The sequence below is a fragment of the Polyodon spathula genome, chromosome 14 (assembly GCF_017654505.1).
Source record: "Polyodon spathula isolate WHYD16114869_AA chromosome 14, ASM1765450v1, whole genome shotgun sequence".
NCBI classification, from domain to species: domain Eukaryota; kingdom Metazoa; phylum Chordata; class Actinopteri; order Acipenseriformes; family Polyodontidae; genus Polyodon; species Polyodon spathula.
Window position 1 is genome coordinate 27,145,536 of NC_054547.1, and position 12,838 is coordinate 27,158,373.

Below are 12,838 nucleotides of genomic sequence, written 5' to 3' on the forward strand. Positions count from 1 at the left end.
TGCTCAGGGTCACACGGTTTAATCAACTACAATCTCATTGCCACCTACACAGTTCAATTGTAGATATGAAATCTCTAAAACAAAATGGTACATATTAAGCTTTGCACGAGCCAACAGGTAGACTGCATGCTAAAACACTTTTGGCCATACAACTTTTATGTCCACCTACATATCACTGATTGACACACTTTACTCTTACTAGTGATTGGTGACTGTGCTGTTAACAAGTTGCTTGATATGTAATGTATAACTTCATGGCAATACCATGACAATACCATAGGAACGGAGTACTTTTGTTTCCTACATGTACACTATACCACAATAACAGTCTGCATTTTTTCTTCATTCAGATAATCATTTCTTCATTACTTTTATTAGGAATGCACACTGCTGAGATTAGCCTTATGCCCTCCTTTGTGTAGTATGTAAAACGTTGCACATTTATTTGTGATTGGCAAATTTTTGATTATTATGTAAATATTTCAAATGATATGTCTCAATGGGAGAGATTCTAAAAGGGCTCTCCAAGATAGTTTTTAATTACCACCTGTAGGGACATGTGATATGGTTCACCTGCAACACCATTGAAGTTGCTCTGTGTGCTGAATCTGGCAGACAACATATTGCTCAGGAAATCAATGTTGTAAGAATGAGGCTTGAATGGTCGTCTTCCTTTGTTATAAGCACAGTCTGATGCATGATTTAATTTAAAATCTAAATGATTTATTAAAGTTTAGTTTCTTCAGAAGATCACTGGCCACAGGCTAGTATATTTAGTGGAAAGCAAGGAATCCATGAACCCAGTTCCAAGATAGCATCCAAATACTGAGAATCCTAGGAGCTGGTCCAGCATGACAACTAGAATCCGATGTAATATTGTGTACATGCAAAAACAATATATAACACTTTGTTGCAGGTGATATAGAAGTATTCTGGTTTGGAGGAATGCTATAGGTTGTTTATAAAGTCAGTTTATGGCCAGTTATAAACATTGCAGAGTAATTATAGTGTTGTACATCAAAGGACAGTATCACCACAGTGGTCTAACTTGTTACAGCATTTGCTAATATTCTTAATTCATATTCTAATTAGATTAGGAAGCAACAGCAAGTTTAAACGGAGCTGCCCCACCCAAAACCAATTATTGATTGTCAACTCTATCAGTAAAGACTGTACTTTAAGCAACACAACAATAGTTAATTCATTATCAATGTTTATTTTTATAAATCAGTATAAAATATATAGAAATCTCTTTAGTTTAGTTTTTTTGTTTTTTTTATATATATATTACATTGTAAATTTCAGCGTGTTAACATTTTAAATCATAAAATAACATGCATTATTAACTTAGTACATTTTATAAAATACACCTACCTAAAAACAAGACCAAATTATAACTGCATTACCAATGCACAGTAATGTTAACAGTTAATCAGTTTTAAGACTTATACATTTTAATCAAACGCTTTTTTTCACAAGTTCTTTCTTCCGTATTTTCTTGCAAAGGAACAGCTCATCAATGCTTTGCAGCCCCGATTTTTCTGTTACTAAAAAAACCAAAACAAACAAACAAAAAAAAAAACAGTAATGAGCAGTTTGCGTTATCAAGCTTTGCGTTAGAATTGCATGAATGGATTCCACGGAAATGCTGATTCCAGAGATTGTTATGATGGTTCAATTATACAGCTTGGTAAAAAATATCAATAAAGGTGTGTTCTGGTTTTCAAGTGAAATTCACAACATATTGAGGTTATTTTTAATATTGCACATTGCAGTTCTTAAATATTACAAATTGCAGTTCTCAATGATTATAAACGTCAACTAACAGAAAAACAACATAATAACAGCAACACATTTGTTAATTGGATTATACGCTTGTGCAATCCTGTGCACCTCATATGAATTTGTGGCCATTGTGGTTCAGTTACATTATGTTGGTTTCATGTCTGTTGTAGAACTGTTTTTGATTTGTGCAGTCGATCGGTTTGCAAAGGAAAAATCGGGAACACATCTGTATCAAGAATACATATTCTACTGTATATCCTGTAAAGAAAATATATGATCTTACTTTACACACTGGATTGCTTCGACAACCCACTGCTCCTTTGGATCTGCACACACTTTCCGTCCTCTCGCTGTTAGGAGACTGAGGGGTGAAATGGATATATTTTAATTAAACAACCTTTTCTTGTAGACTAGGAATTTCAAAATGCCTTGGAATAGAGTTTAATATACATTTCACTTACACTGTTGCTTCAATGTTGCAGACACCATTGGCATGCTGGTCTGTGTAGTCTTTAATGAACCTGCATGGCAGTTGCTTTTGGGAATAAGAAAGGCAGCATGGTCCAGTAGCTAAAACCAAAAGAACACGTTACAGTGTTAGCACATGTGAATGTATTGTGGAATGTGCTCTTCTGCCATCGTAGGCTGGTATCGTTTTACACTGCAGCCACTAAAAAGTAACACTGGCCACAGGGGAAACAATTGCTCACTCAGTATACATGTATCCTGGAAAGATCCATATAGCTGCCATTGTCTCTGCACCTCCTGAACATTCTATTGTGCTCCCTGTATTCTCTTTCCCTTTTGTCTCTTATCTTCCAGGTCTTTGAGTTGTTAGGTTAATGTTGGTTCAATGTGTGCTTTACTGCTACATTTATTTTTCCTCATCTGTTTGAAGCTGGTGCATGAACTAATCTTACTTTTTGAAAACAACAGTTATAACAAGTTCTTGCTCTGTCGAGGCACTTGAAAGACTTTTGATCATTCAAAATGACACATACTATGCAAATTCTCTGTACAATTGGTAATTCTAGTTCTAGATTTTTAAGTAGAACAGTTTTCAGCAAACATACACTTTCCATATGTGCTATTTTTTTATATTACTAGACTTTCTCAGTTTGTTTTCACATAGACAACTATACAGCCTTTAATACTCCCTGTTCTAAACTCTGCTGGCTTGTTACACAGATTGACATGCTGGTAAAAAGATTAAACTACCCATTGAATATACCGATCAGCCAATATTAAAAATGAAAGTTGATAATACTCACATTGTGATTCGCTGAAGGAACTCAGTGCCAGCACTAACAGGACAGCTGTGACAGTTAAGCTGATCTGTGCCATTGCCTTTTCACTGGTTTGCCTTTGCAGTAGAGAAGTATTGTAATGCTTCAGTTTTTCTCTGATTAACAGATATCAGGGTGCCCATTTTATACAGTTTGGGGGGAAAATTTTAACATTAAAACCCAAAGAAAAAAATCCCATAGGGCAAAGAACTCGATAACCCGATGGGAAATAAGTACGTAGGACTGTATCTTAAAGATATGTAGGTCACATGAGAACCACTATTGGGAAATCATAGTTCCTTTTAACAACTGATACGTTGTGATTAATTTCCCATGTATGTAATTAAACCAAAAAAAATTCTACAAACTTATTTTTAGCTTGAACTTCAAAAATGTAACACTATGAAATACATCACAAATTACATGTTCTACAGGTAAGACAAGGTTTTGCACACTTGTACATACATACTTAGAGAGCCTTTTTATATTAGACAATAGGTCCATTGACATACAATTTTAATTTTGTTGTAAAGAACATAACTGATTAAAATAAACAAAATAAAAAAGGCTTCATTTACTCATTATTACTTTTTTGAATAAACCTGTCTTCACAGTGAGCTAGGTATTAGAACAGGTACCCTCTACTCCCAGCTCCTTGTTTTTTTTATATATAACGAATTAAACCAAATGGACTCCAATCCTATGGGAACATTTTAAAACAGGTTTAGCAGATTAACAATGTGGTAAGCAACATCAAAAGCCTTATTTTGAAGGCAAAAAAACCCCAAAACTGCTCAGATATAAAACTTGTGAGAAGCATGGGGACTTGCTGTAAGAACTGTAAAGCTGTAGTCACAAATGTTTTAAAGTCTGTTTTAAGTCCTATCCAGTTTTTCAAATTCTGAACTGTCTTCAAGAACATTTCATAACTATATTAGACGTATAATGGAAAACCAAACAATCACATTGGAGTCATCGCCCCATTAATAGGAACTACACTTAGAAATCTCAGTGTAAATAACCATATAATTATTTACCAAACTGGTAACATAATGCCAGCAAGTAAATGAAAATACCTAACTTTTATCAGCAAAAAAAAAGTAATTTATCTTGGTTATTTTTCCAGCAACTCAAGAACAGCCAGGGTAGCCTGTATCTGGAAAAGTCAAGCCATAGATATTTAACATATTGTCTTTTTTCCTTTTATTCTTTTTGTAGCAACATGACTTTTTGACTATTATCTATAATGTTTGGCCAGGGCTTTTTATAAATACTGTGTAATTTAGATTGCAAATTATATAAGAGGTAGGCATCATATTGCCTAACTGGTTACATACTGACTGTTTGTAAGGGACATGGTCATAAATAGGGTACGAGTAGAATTATTCAGCTACGTGGGTATGATTCCTGAAGCATACTGTGAAGATCCTACTAGAATTGGTGCAAATCCAAGATGATTAGACTGTGCCGTTAAAATTGTTCCTTTTGGTAGCACTCCTAGCTTGAATAGCTACAGCTTACCACTTTGAATGAGTTCAAGTCCTGCTGTCAAAAGAGTCCTTGTTTTGTCGTTTGGGGCTCAGTAAAATGATCATATACAACTGACATGTGCGTGTGGATTTCTTTCAAAATATATTAGGAAATACTCGTTTTTTGTACCTGGAAAACCTGATATACAAGTGTTCCGTAAAATATTTTATGGTACAACATTAAAACCATTTTGATTGGTTCCCAGTAATAACCCCGGAAAAAACAACCTTAAAACAGGAAGGGTTTTTTCAGCGGGGGTTATATTTTATATATATATATATGTGTGTGTGTGTGCGTGTGTGCGTGTGTGTGTGTGTGTGTGTGTGTGTGTGAAATATCAAAATTGGATGGGGGTGGGGGGTGTATGGCTATATTTACCACACAATCAGAAACCTACGCTTACCAAAAAGTTAATTCTGACCTACTTACAGTACTGAAGTGCATAGGAAAGGTTTTCCGCAGCAAACAAATTCACCATCGCATATAAATGGGCTTCTGTATAGTTCCATATATCTTCCTCTGGTAACTATCTAAAATGAATATTTAATATTCTATTTTTGCCTGGTTTCATTTGAATAGCAGCTTCATATCACTCAATAATTCAAAATCCAGAGTATTGCATTTCACATTTTAATGTATCTGTTATAATCAGCTGATGATTTTGAAAAAAAAAAAGCGTGATTTATCCCTGGCATACTGTGTACTCGGTATTATACTGTGGAATATGACATTTCTCAATTTTTGTATCTATTACAATATACTGACTCATTAGAGAATCAGTATATACTGTGATGAGCCACCATCATAAAGGCTGTCCTTTTAAACCTCTTTAGGTATGTTACAGGCATTTATCCACTCGGTTGAGGCCTCAACACTTAACTATTCTCAAATATCTCCTAAATATATAAAGCTGTATTTCCCTGAAGTTATAAGAGGTAGGACACTAATTTGAGGTTCATAATAGACACTTGGTTGGCAATGCTTATCTAAAACTGAATAAATGACTAATGTTTCACAGCATTACAAAAAAGCTGATTCTGTCGGCCATCATGGACTTTTCTGCAGATTTCTACCCTCGACTTCTCTGGAAAACTAGGGTTAGTAATTGTTGATCTTATCCCTTCAGAACCACTTAAACAGCTTGAAGACTTGCCAATATAATCAGTACTGACTTGGCTGCTTAGGGTAATAACAGTGTTATGGCAGGTGTTAGTTAGTACAGGTAGTGGACAAAAGAATGGAAACATCTGGGTTAATGAGGGACACCAAGTATATTGAAAGCAAGGGCTTCCATGCGTTAATTAAGTAATTAACATCCCAGTATGCTTAGGGTCATGTATAACAATGCTGGCCAGGCCTGGTTGCCTATAATTATGGCTAGCATCACTGCAAGAGGAGACCTCAGTGACCTTGAAAGAGGGGTGATTGTTGGGGTGCGTTTGGCAGGAGCTTCAATGATGAAGATAGCTCAACTTGTCAATGTTTCACGAGCAACTGTGTCCAAGGTGATGTCGGCATGGAGCTCTGAGGGAAAGACATCATCAGCAAAGGGCAACAGTGGGTGGAATGCGCATACTCCAGGATTGTCATATCCGTGCATTAATTTGAAGTGCAAGGCAAAACAGGCGAGCAACTGCAGATCAATTGACTGCAAATTTCAACCTGGGGTGCGAGCAGCCAGTTTCATCAAAAACAGAGTGGGATATCATAGTTGCCCAAAGCCCTATTAAGTGACTTTACATTGGTGTTTCCATTTTTTTGTCCACTATCTGTCTATAAAATTGTACAGTGAAAGACTCTGTTTTGATTGCATTACACGTATGATTCTATTAAATAAAAAACTTGATGACACAGCTAGGATGACAGGCAGACAGGAACCACAACATTTATTGTTTGCTAATGCAAAACAATTCAAAACAGGTATTTTAAAGGAGAGATGTTTCCCCTGATAGACACCTATACAGACTCATAAGCACTGTAGCTGAAGAGTTTATCTTTTACTTTCACTTAAACACCTCCAGTGGCACTTCTTTCAAAACTTGAGCAGTATCACCTACCATTCCCGCTTAGAAGACTAATATTTTATTTTTATTTTAATGAAACTTTGATTTCTTGAACTTGTGATCACACTAATAATATTGCAGTTTGAAACTAATGTAAATGCTATAATTAAAATTCTTCATTCCTCATTGATTTGAAAAATAATCCACGCTTTAAGTGTTGGGTGCTTGCTGTACCTTAATCTTGCATTTAAAGTCAGCAAGTTCATTAGTCAAACATTACCCAACACGTTTTCTATGATTGTACAACCTTTAAATACCTATAATATTTGCAATGAGACAAAAATGTTGGCAATGTTCAAAAATTCACCATTACCAGCCCCTGGAGCACAAAGGCCAACCCTGCAGGTGTCCGCTTGATTTCCCCTGGCGCCTGGCCAGTAGGGGCAGCTGTAGTGTGCTGAGGTAATGGTCCGGGATGGTTTTGTCTCCTTAACCTGGGGGAGTCCCAGGGCCAAATCAACATTAAATGTGAAATTCCCATGGCAAATTTCCAACTTAGCACAATGGAGAAGCAAACCTGTACCTCCCCTGTTCAAATAACAAACCTTGTACAACATGCAGTCAACTTTTTACCAGGTGAGCCAAATATTTAACTTCTAAGTGTCTAACAAGTTTTGCAATTCTTGTTGCAAATGTATGAATTTATTGGGTGAGGGTATTCTGTTAGGACGTCCATGCACTAGGGGGCGGTGAGAAAAGAACCCTTGATCTAGGAGAAAAACAACGTTCAGGCAAATGGCTCCCTCACGTTATCATTATTCATGGGTCATTTAGCAGACACTTTTATCCAACGTGACTTACAGAGACTAGGGGGTGAAATATGTATCACAACTGCTGCTGAGGAGTCACTTACAATAGGACCTCAGTTTTACGCCTCATCCAAAGGACGGAGCACAAGGAACTTAAGTGATTTGCTCAGGGTCACACACAGTGAGTCAGTGGCTGAGCTGAGATTGAACTGGGAATCTCCCAGTAACAAGACCCTTTTTTAACCACTGGATCACCAAACCTCCTTGTCCATTCATAAACCCAAACATAGCTTTCAACACCTTACAATACTGTACTTGGCTTCTTTGTTTAACCATGACATTAAAGCCTAGATTTCCCATTGTCAATAAATAGGCCAACCAGTATTAGTTCAAACACATTGTCTGTGACTTACAAACTGCAGGGGAAGCCCCATACTAATGGCACTCACATTTTCAAGGGACTTACCCACTCTTGTCCCCATTTCAATGTTTATATACGAATACAATTACCACCTAACCTACAAAGAATTGCTCATCTAACCCCATCTGCTGCTGCCTTACATTTTTCACAAGCACTTGTCTCCCTTGGCATTACAATTCCATACATGTTTCCACCTGAAGGCTATTTCAAAGTGGGTCACATACCACGTGGCAAAGGCATTGCTAACTTCTTAGCATCACCATGTTAACACAGGATTAAAACAGACCAGCCAGGTGCTGTCTAATAAATATTCAGGTTGCTCTGGATATCCTGTGTGTCATACACCTCACTGATAACTGCACTTGGGAGGTGGAATGTCAGCAGCAAATTCTATTCTTCAGATTGGTCCCCTTTGAAACACCTTCCCATGATTCATGATCCTTCAGTGACTGTGGTTATAACATAGCAGTGATATTAACTTATGTACTGTTCTGGCTCTTTAGATTCACTTTGATGAATAATTTCCTATTTCAGTCATCACATCTGGGTGCATACAAGCCACAAGGTTCTAAACAGTCAATTGATGGTGATGACTGAAATGGAAAACTGTACAAAGTGATTCTAAACAAAACTGGCATTAGTTAAGATAACAATTAACATTTTGGAGTAAAGAACTTTGAGATTTTAGCCTACAGATTTGAAAAATAAATTAATTTGAGTATGCTGAAGAAACTGCATAAAACAAGAAAAGAATAACCAACTGTTAAAATGGTATACAACAAGAAACACCATCTGTCTCCGACATCATCTGGTCAGAGCACAACTCGATCTAAGACAATCAACTGAAAACCAACAGAACGGCACAAAAAAGGAGAAACAAGCAACAGTTTGATCTGGCCTCAAACCTGAAGCACACAATGTACATGTTTACATTAAAAAAACAAAGAAGTAAAGGACCCGCCAAAGAACAATAAACCAACCACTATCAGAAAACACTGGAGACCACAGGAAGCAAATATTGCCACACAACCGCTGGTCAACAGTCCAAAACCAAGTTAGAAACCTGGATTGAGCACGTGCCCACAGGTCAGTATACCACAGCTATCAAAAGCACAACCACAGACTTCATTAAATTTGACTGTCAAACCACCAACTGTGTTTAATTTCTTTATTGAAAAAAATTAATTGGAAATGAGTATCATTGCATTTCAATCAACACAACCATAATTTCAACAACAATTTCAATAACAATTTATATGCCACCAAAACTCTCAAATTAAAGAATAAAGAGCAACAAGCAATAGTACAGTTAATAACTGATAGCCCATTTTGAATGAACAAAGCAATACCATTCTTCCAGGAATATATCACCTAGAGCTCACACTGTCTATGATCCCCTCCCCTACCTCTTATCTCACTTAGAGCTCACACTGTCTACGATCCCCTTCCGTACCTCTTATCTCACTTAGAGCTCACACTGCCTACGATCCTCTCCTCTATCTCTTATCTCACATAGAGCTCACACTGTCTATGATCCCCTTCCATACCTCTTAACTCACTTAGAGCTCACACTGTCTACTATCCCCTTCCATACCTCTTATCTCTTAATCACTCACACTAGTCACTCACACCTCTGAAACATGTGTCGTTTTAGTATTTCTATATTCAGCACTATTGGGTGTTTCAATAGTTATGGACGTCATTACAAGCAGTATGTTGTCCTGAGTAGTCTTGCTAGCTGTGTACTGTTTAAATCACTTGCATTGCCTGTATGTGCTTTAGAAGAAAACCTGTGATGTCTGCATTGCTGTGTGAGGTGGTTTGACAGTGTTTTTTTGGGGATTTTTTGTTTTGTTTTGACTGTGACATTCAAATTGTGTGAATTCAGTGTGGAAATTGATCTACATTTGTACCTCACATAAAATATGTATATTGCTGTTGAATGAAATACAAAAAGATGTACTGCATAAATCACCATTTATTTTCTGGGCATTTTTTTTTTTTTTCTTTTTGTATATAAGTAGCGTGGTTTGTGATTTGAGAGTAGTAATGCATTACACCTGTTTATTTATTTCTTTATTGTCCCATAATAGTATAGTTATCTATAGTCCCACCCATTGTGTATGACAAGTTTTGGGAGTGGAAAAGACATGCAGGAAGTAATTGATGTTCAATAGAAAAACCCATTACAAATCTGCAGTAACTATTGTTAGGAACTCGGGAAAGTCCTTCCAATTTGTATAAAAAGAATACTTCTCAGGTAAGGGAATTCAGAAACAGCCTTCAGACTAACAGAGTAACTTGGTGGAGTTTAACTGAAGCATTTAGTTCAAAGATGGCTCATTGTAAACTGCTTGTTGTTGCTATGGCATTGCTTCTAACTTTGAACATGTTCAGTGAACAAGTATCAGCACGTAAGTACAGGCAACTGCCATGTATTTGTTAAATGTACAAAGCTGAGTGATTGATTGTTAAGCTTTAATTTAAACGTCAGGACTTTGCCTTTGGTAGCTAAACAGTAAGCCCATAGGAAGATTGTATTGTATGGTGTTTACGTTTCCTGTATGTAAGTGGTTGAAATATGAACCTGTTGATAAATATGTATTTTGTCCTTTTTTTAGAATATCAAGACTGTTGCATGTCCCATTCCAAAAAGGCATTGCCATGCCGAGGGATTCGAGGATACTCAATACAGTCTGTCAAGGATCTGTGCAACATTGAAGCAGTAGTGTAAGTCTTTTACATTTTTTTGTCTTGGTCATGTCTTAGTTAAGTTTTACTTTCTATAACTATTGGCTGTCAGATTCTATTGTAAAGGAATTGTTATAGTTAGTGCAATAGTTAGCATTGAGATATTAAATCTCAACTCTTAGCCTTACTGAGATTGACAAAGAAGCATGGACTGAAATCAAGTTAATTTCTACATTCTAGTTTGTGTGCATGTCTTTGAATGCCACTGTATAACAGCTTCCCCTTGGCTCTAGGGAAGGTGAGCCAACAAATACATATTGAGTAAAATCAATAAAATAAGGTGGAAGGGGAATAAGTAATATTAATTTTATCATTCAAGATATGTATAGAAATGCATTACAGGATCTCATTAGTCTGAAGATCATATTCAATAATTACATCTCCACTTCTGTCCTTTTACAGGTTTCACACCATTAGAGGCAAGAATATATGTGCCGATCCTGCTCAGAAATGGGTGATGGACCGAATCACATGCCTTAAGTAAGTACATCTTTCATGTATTGATATATACAAAATATTATGCTCTACAATCTTGAGGTGTCTCACCCACATTGAGTATTTATTAAAATGTATGAATTAAGAAAGTCTGCATTATTTTTTTACTTTAATTAAAAAAAATATCATACATCATATCCACTTAGGAAAAGTAAACAGCAGTGTTTAATAGCCTGTGCTTTTTCTTTTTGTAGGAACAGGGTGAAGGGAATGGCCTAAACAGAAGACTCAAGACTCAAACTTTACAATGTTAAAAAAAGAGTTATAAAAAAATGTGTAACAATGCCTTACATTGCTAAGGTTTAATATATTGAAAGTAATATGTGCTATATTTATACATATATTTATGCCTTGAATTAGTCAGATGATCTTGAGATGTGTATGTCTCTGGATATTCAAATTGAAAATCAGAATTGTGCTGTATAAATGTGAAAAGGAAACTTCATGTTAAAGCTCTGAATTATTTGTATTTATATTTATATTTATATTACTAAATTGTATGTTTTTTTTTCAGCGCTGTGCTAGAACAAATATTTATCTATTATTGTCTCAAAGCATATTGCTTTGTTTAACAAAAAATGTGAAGTTTTGAAAATTTAAAACGTGTGTACTGAGTGGTTTGTATCCACTCACTATTGTGGAAAGGATATCTGCTGTGCAGTATTGAATTCCTGTTGAATTCATTGTCATCCCTCATTTTCTGCTAATAAATTCTAAAATGTGTAAATATTTCTTTACTTTCCAAAAACAAAACAAGATGATTCTTTCAAAAGATTGGTAAAATCCATAATTCAATTTTTTTTCTCTATGTCTGATCACTGTTATGATGTTGTGACTGGGTGGATGATCCCAATCTTTACTTAGAAGCCAGCCTCCAAATATAACTGTAAACATTGTGTTGTATTGTATATTGTGAAGATCTTTCATCGTAGGATTGCTTGATCCCCAGTTTAATAAGTTTCCTAAGCTGAACGGATGGCCAATTGTCCAGTTAGCGAATTGAGACAATCCACCTGGAAAGCAGGTGGATAAAGTTTATAAACAGGCCTCCTCTGAGAGAGAGCTGCAGACTGGAGCTTGGACAGGAGCGGCTTCTTTTTCTGGCCTGGGTGAAAGCCACTTTGTATTATTGTTTTAACGCAAAAACTAAATACAAATGTATATATACTCTATACAGAATGTTTTGGAGATTGAAAGCATTAGGAATCCTAGGTGTCCAATGATATGAATACATTTACTTCTTGGGCGATATTATTATAATTAAAGAATGGCTGTAACATAGCTTTTACACCTTTCTTTTGTTAATTTATACTGTAAGCATACTCCTGCATATGTATTTCCCTGACCTTGTAGCTCTGTAACTTGGCATGTGGCCCGAAAGACACCCGTGCCAGGGAGTGGCTGGCTTTTCATAACTCAGATTGCAGCTGTGATGATAGCGCTTTTATTTTCGTATAATTTGTTTCTGTTTAGTAAGCATAATTGAGCCTATGTATAAAATATAAAAGAAAGTCCTGGTATTTACCCATGGAAAAAAATCATTCTGCACAGTAGAGTTAGTGAAAACCACACGCTATGCTGTTCGTGCGGGTGACACATCTGCTGATCACTAACGAATACAAAGGTAGAAACACTTCATTATGTCTATTCTTACTGTCATGATGGTCGTGTCGTGTTGAGTTGGGGGGTACATCTAATATGATAATGAGTAATGAGAATGAGGTTTTTTGCATATGACTCCTCCCATGTGTATGATGC

General features: G+C 36.1%; 2 protein-coding genes across 2 annotated transcripts; one reads left to right on the top strand and one right to left on the bottom strand.

The window, feature by feature from the left end:
• Positions 1–1,310: 1,310 nt before the first annotated feature.
• Positions 1,311–3,422, bottom strand: LOC121326409 (C-C motif chemokine 20-like). The gene is made up of 4 exons (XM_041269660.1): positions 3,057–3,422; positions 2,247–2,355; positions 2,069–2,146; positions 1,311–1,547 (listed from the first exon to the last, which is right to left on the bottom strand). Exons 1-4 carry the CDS (start codon positions 3,127–3,129, stop codon positions 1,517–1,519), a joined length of 291 nt encoding a protein of 96 aa, XP_041125594.1. The 5' UTR covers positions 3,130–3,422; the 3' UTR covers positions 1,311–1,516.
• Positions 3,423–10,121: 6,699 nt separating this feature from the next.
• LOC121327354 (C-C motif chemokine 20-like) lies at positions 10,122–12,135 on the top strand. The gene is made up of 4 exons (XM_041271327.1): positions 10,122–10,248; positions 10,456–10,564; positions 10,988–11,065; positions 11,275–12,135. The coding sequence occupies exons 1-4, from the start codon at positions 10,170–10,172 to the stop codon at positions 11,297–11,299; spliced, it is 291 nt and encodes a 96-aa protein (XP_041127261.1). The 5' UTR covers positions 10,122–10,169; the 3' UTR covers positions 11,300–12,135.
• The last annotated feature ends 703 nt before the right edge of the window (positions 12,136–12,838 follow it).

Bases quoted from the DNA above. Each gene is read 5' to 3' on its own strand.
- LOC121326409 (XM_041269660.1), bottom strand. From the start codon at position 3,129: ATGGCACAGATCAGCTTAACTGTCACAGCTGTCCTGTTAGTGCTGGCA. The intron at 2,356-3,056 runs GTGAGTATTATC...TTTTGGTTTTAG, and splicing joins TTCCTTCAGCGAATCACAAT to CTACTGGACCATGCTGCCTT. The intron at 2,147-2,246 runs GTAAGTGAAATG...TTCACCCCTCAG, and splicing joins TGCAACATTGAAGCAACAGT to TCTCCTAACAGCGAGAGGAC.
- LOC121327354 (XM_041271327.1), top strand. From the start codon at position 10,170: ATGGCTCATTGTAAACTGCTTGTTGTTGCTATGGCATTGCTTCTAACT. The intron at 10,249-10,455 runs GTAAGTACAGGC...TCCTTTTTTTAG, and splicing joins CAGTGAACAAGTATCAGCAC to AATATCAAGACTGTTGCATG. The intron at 11,066-11,274 runs GTAAGTACATCT...TTCTTTTTGTAG, and splicing joins GACCGAATCACATGCCTTAA to GAACAGGGTGAAGGGAATGG.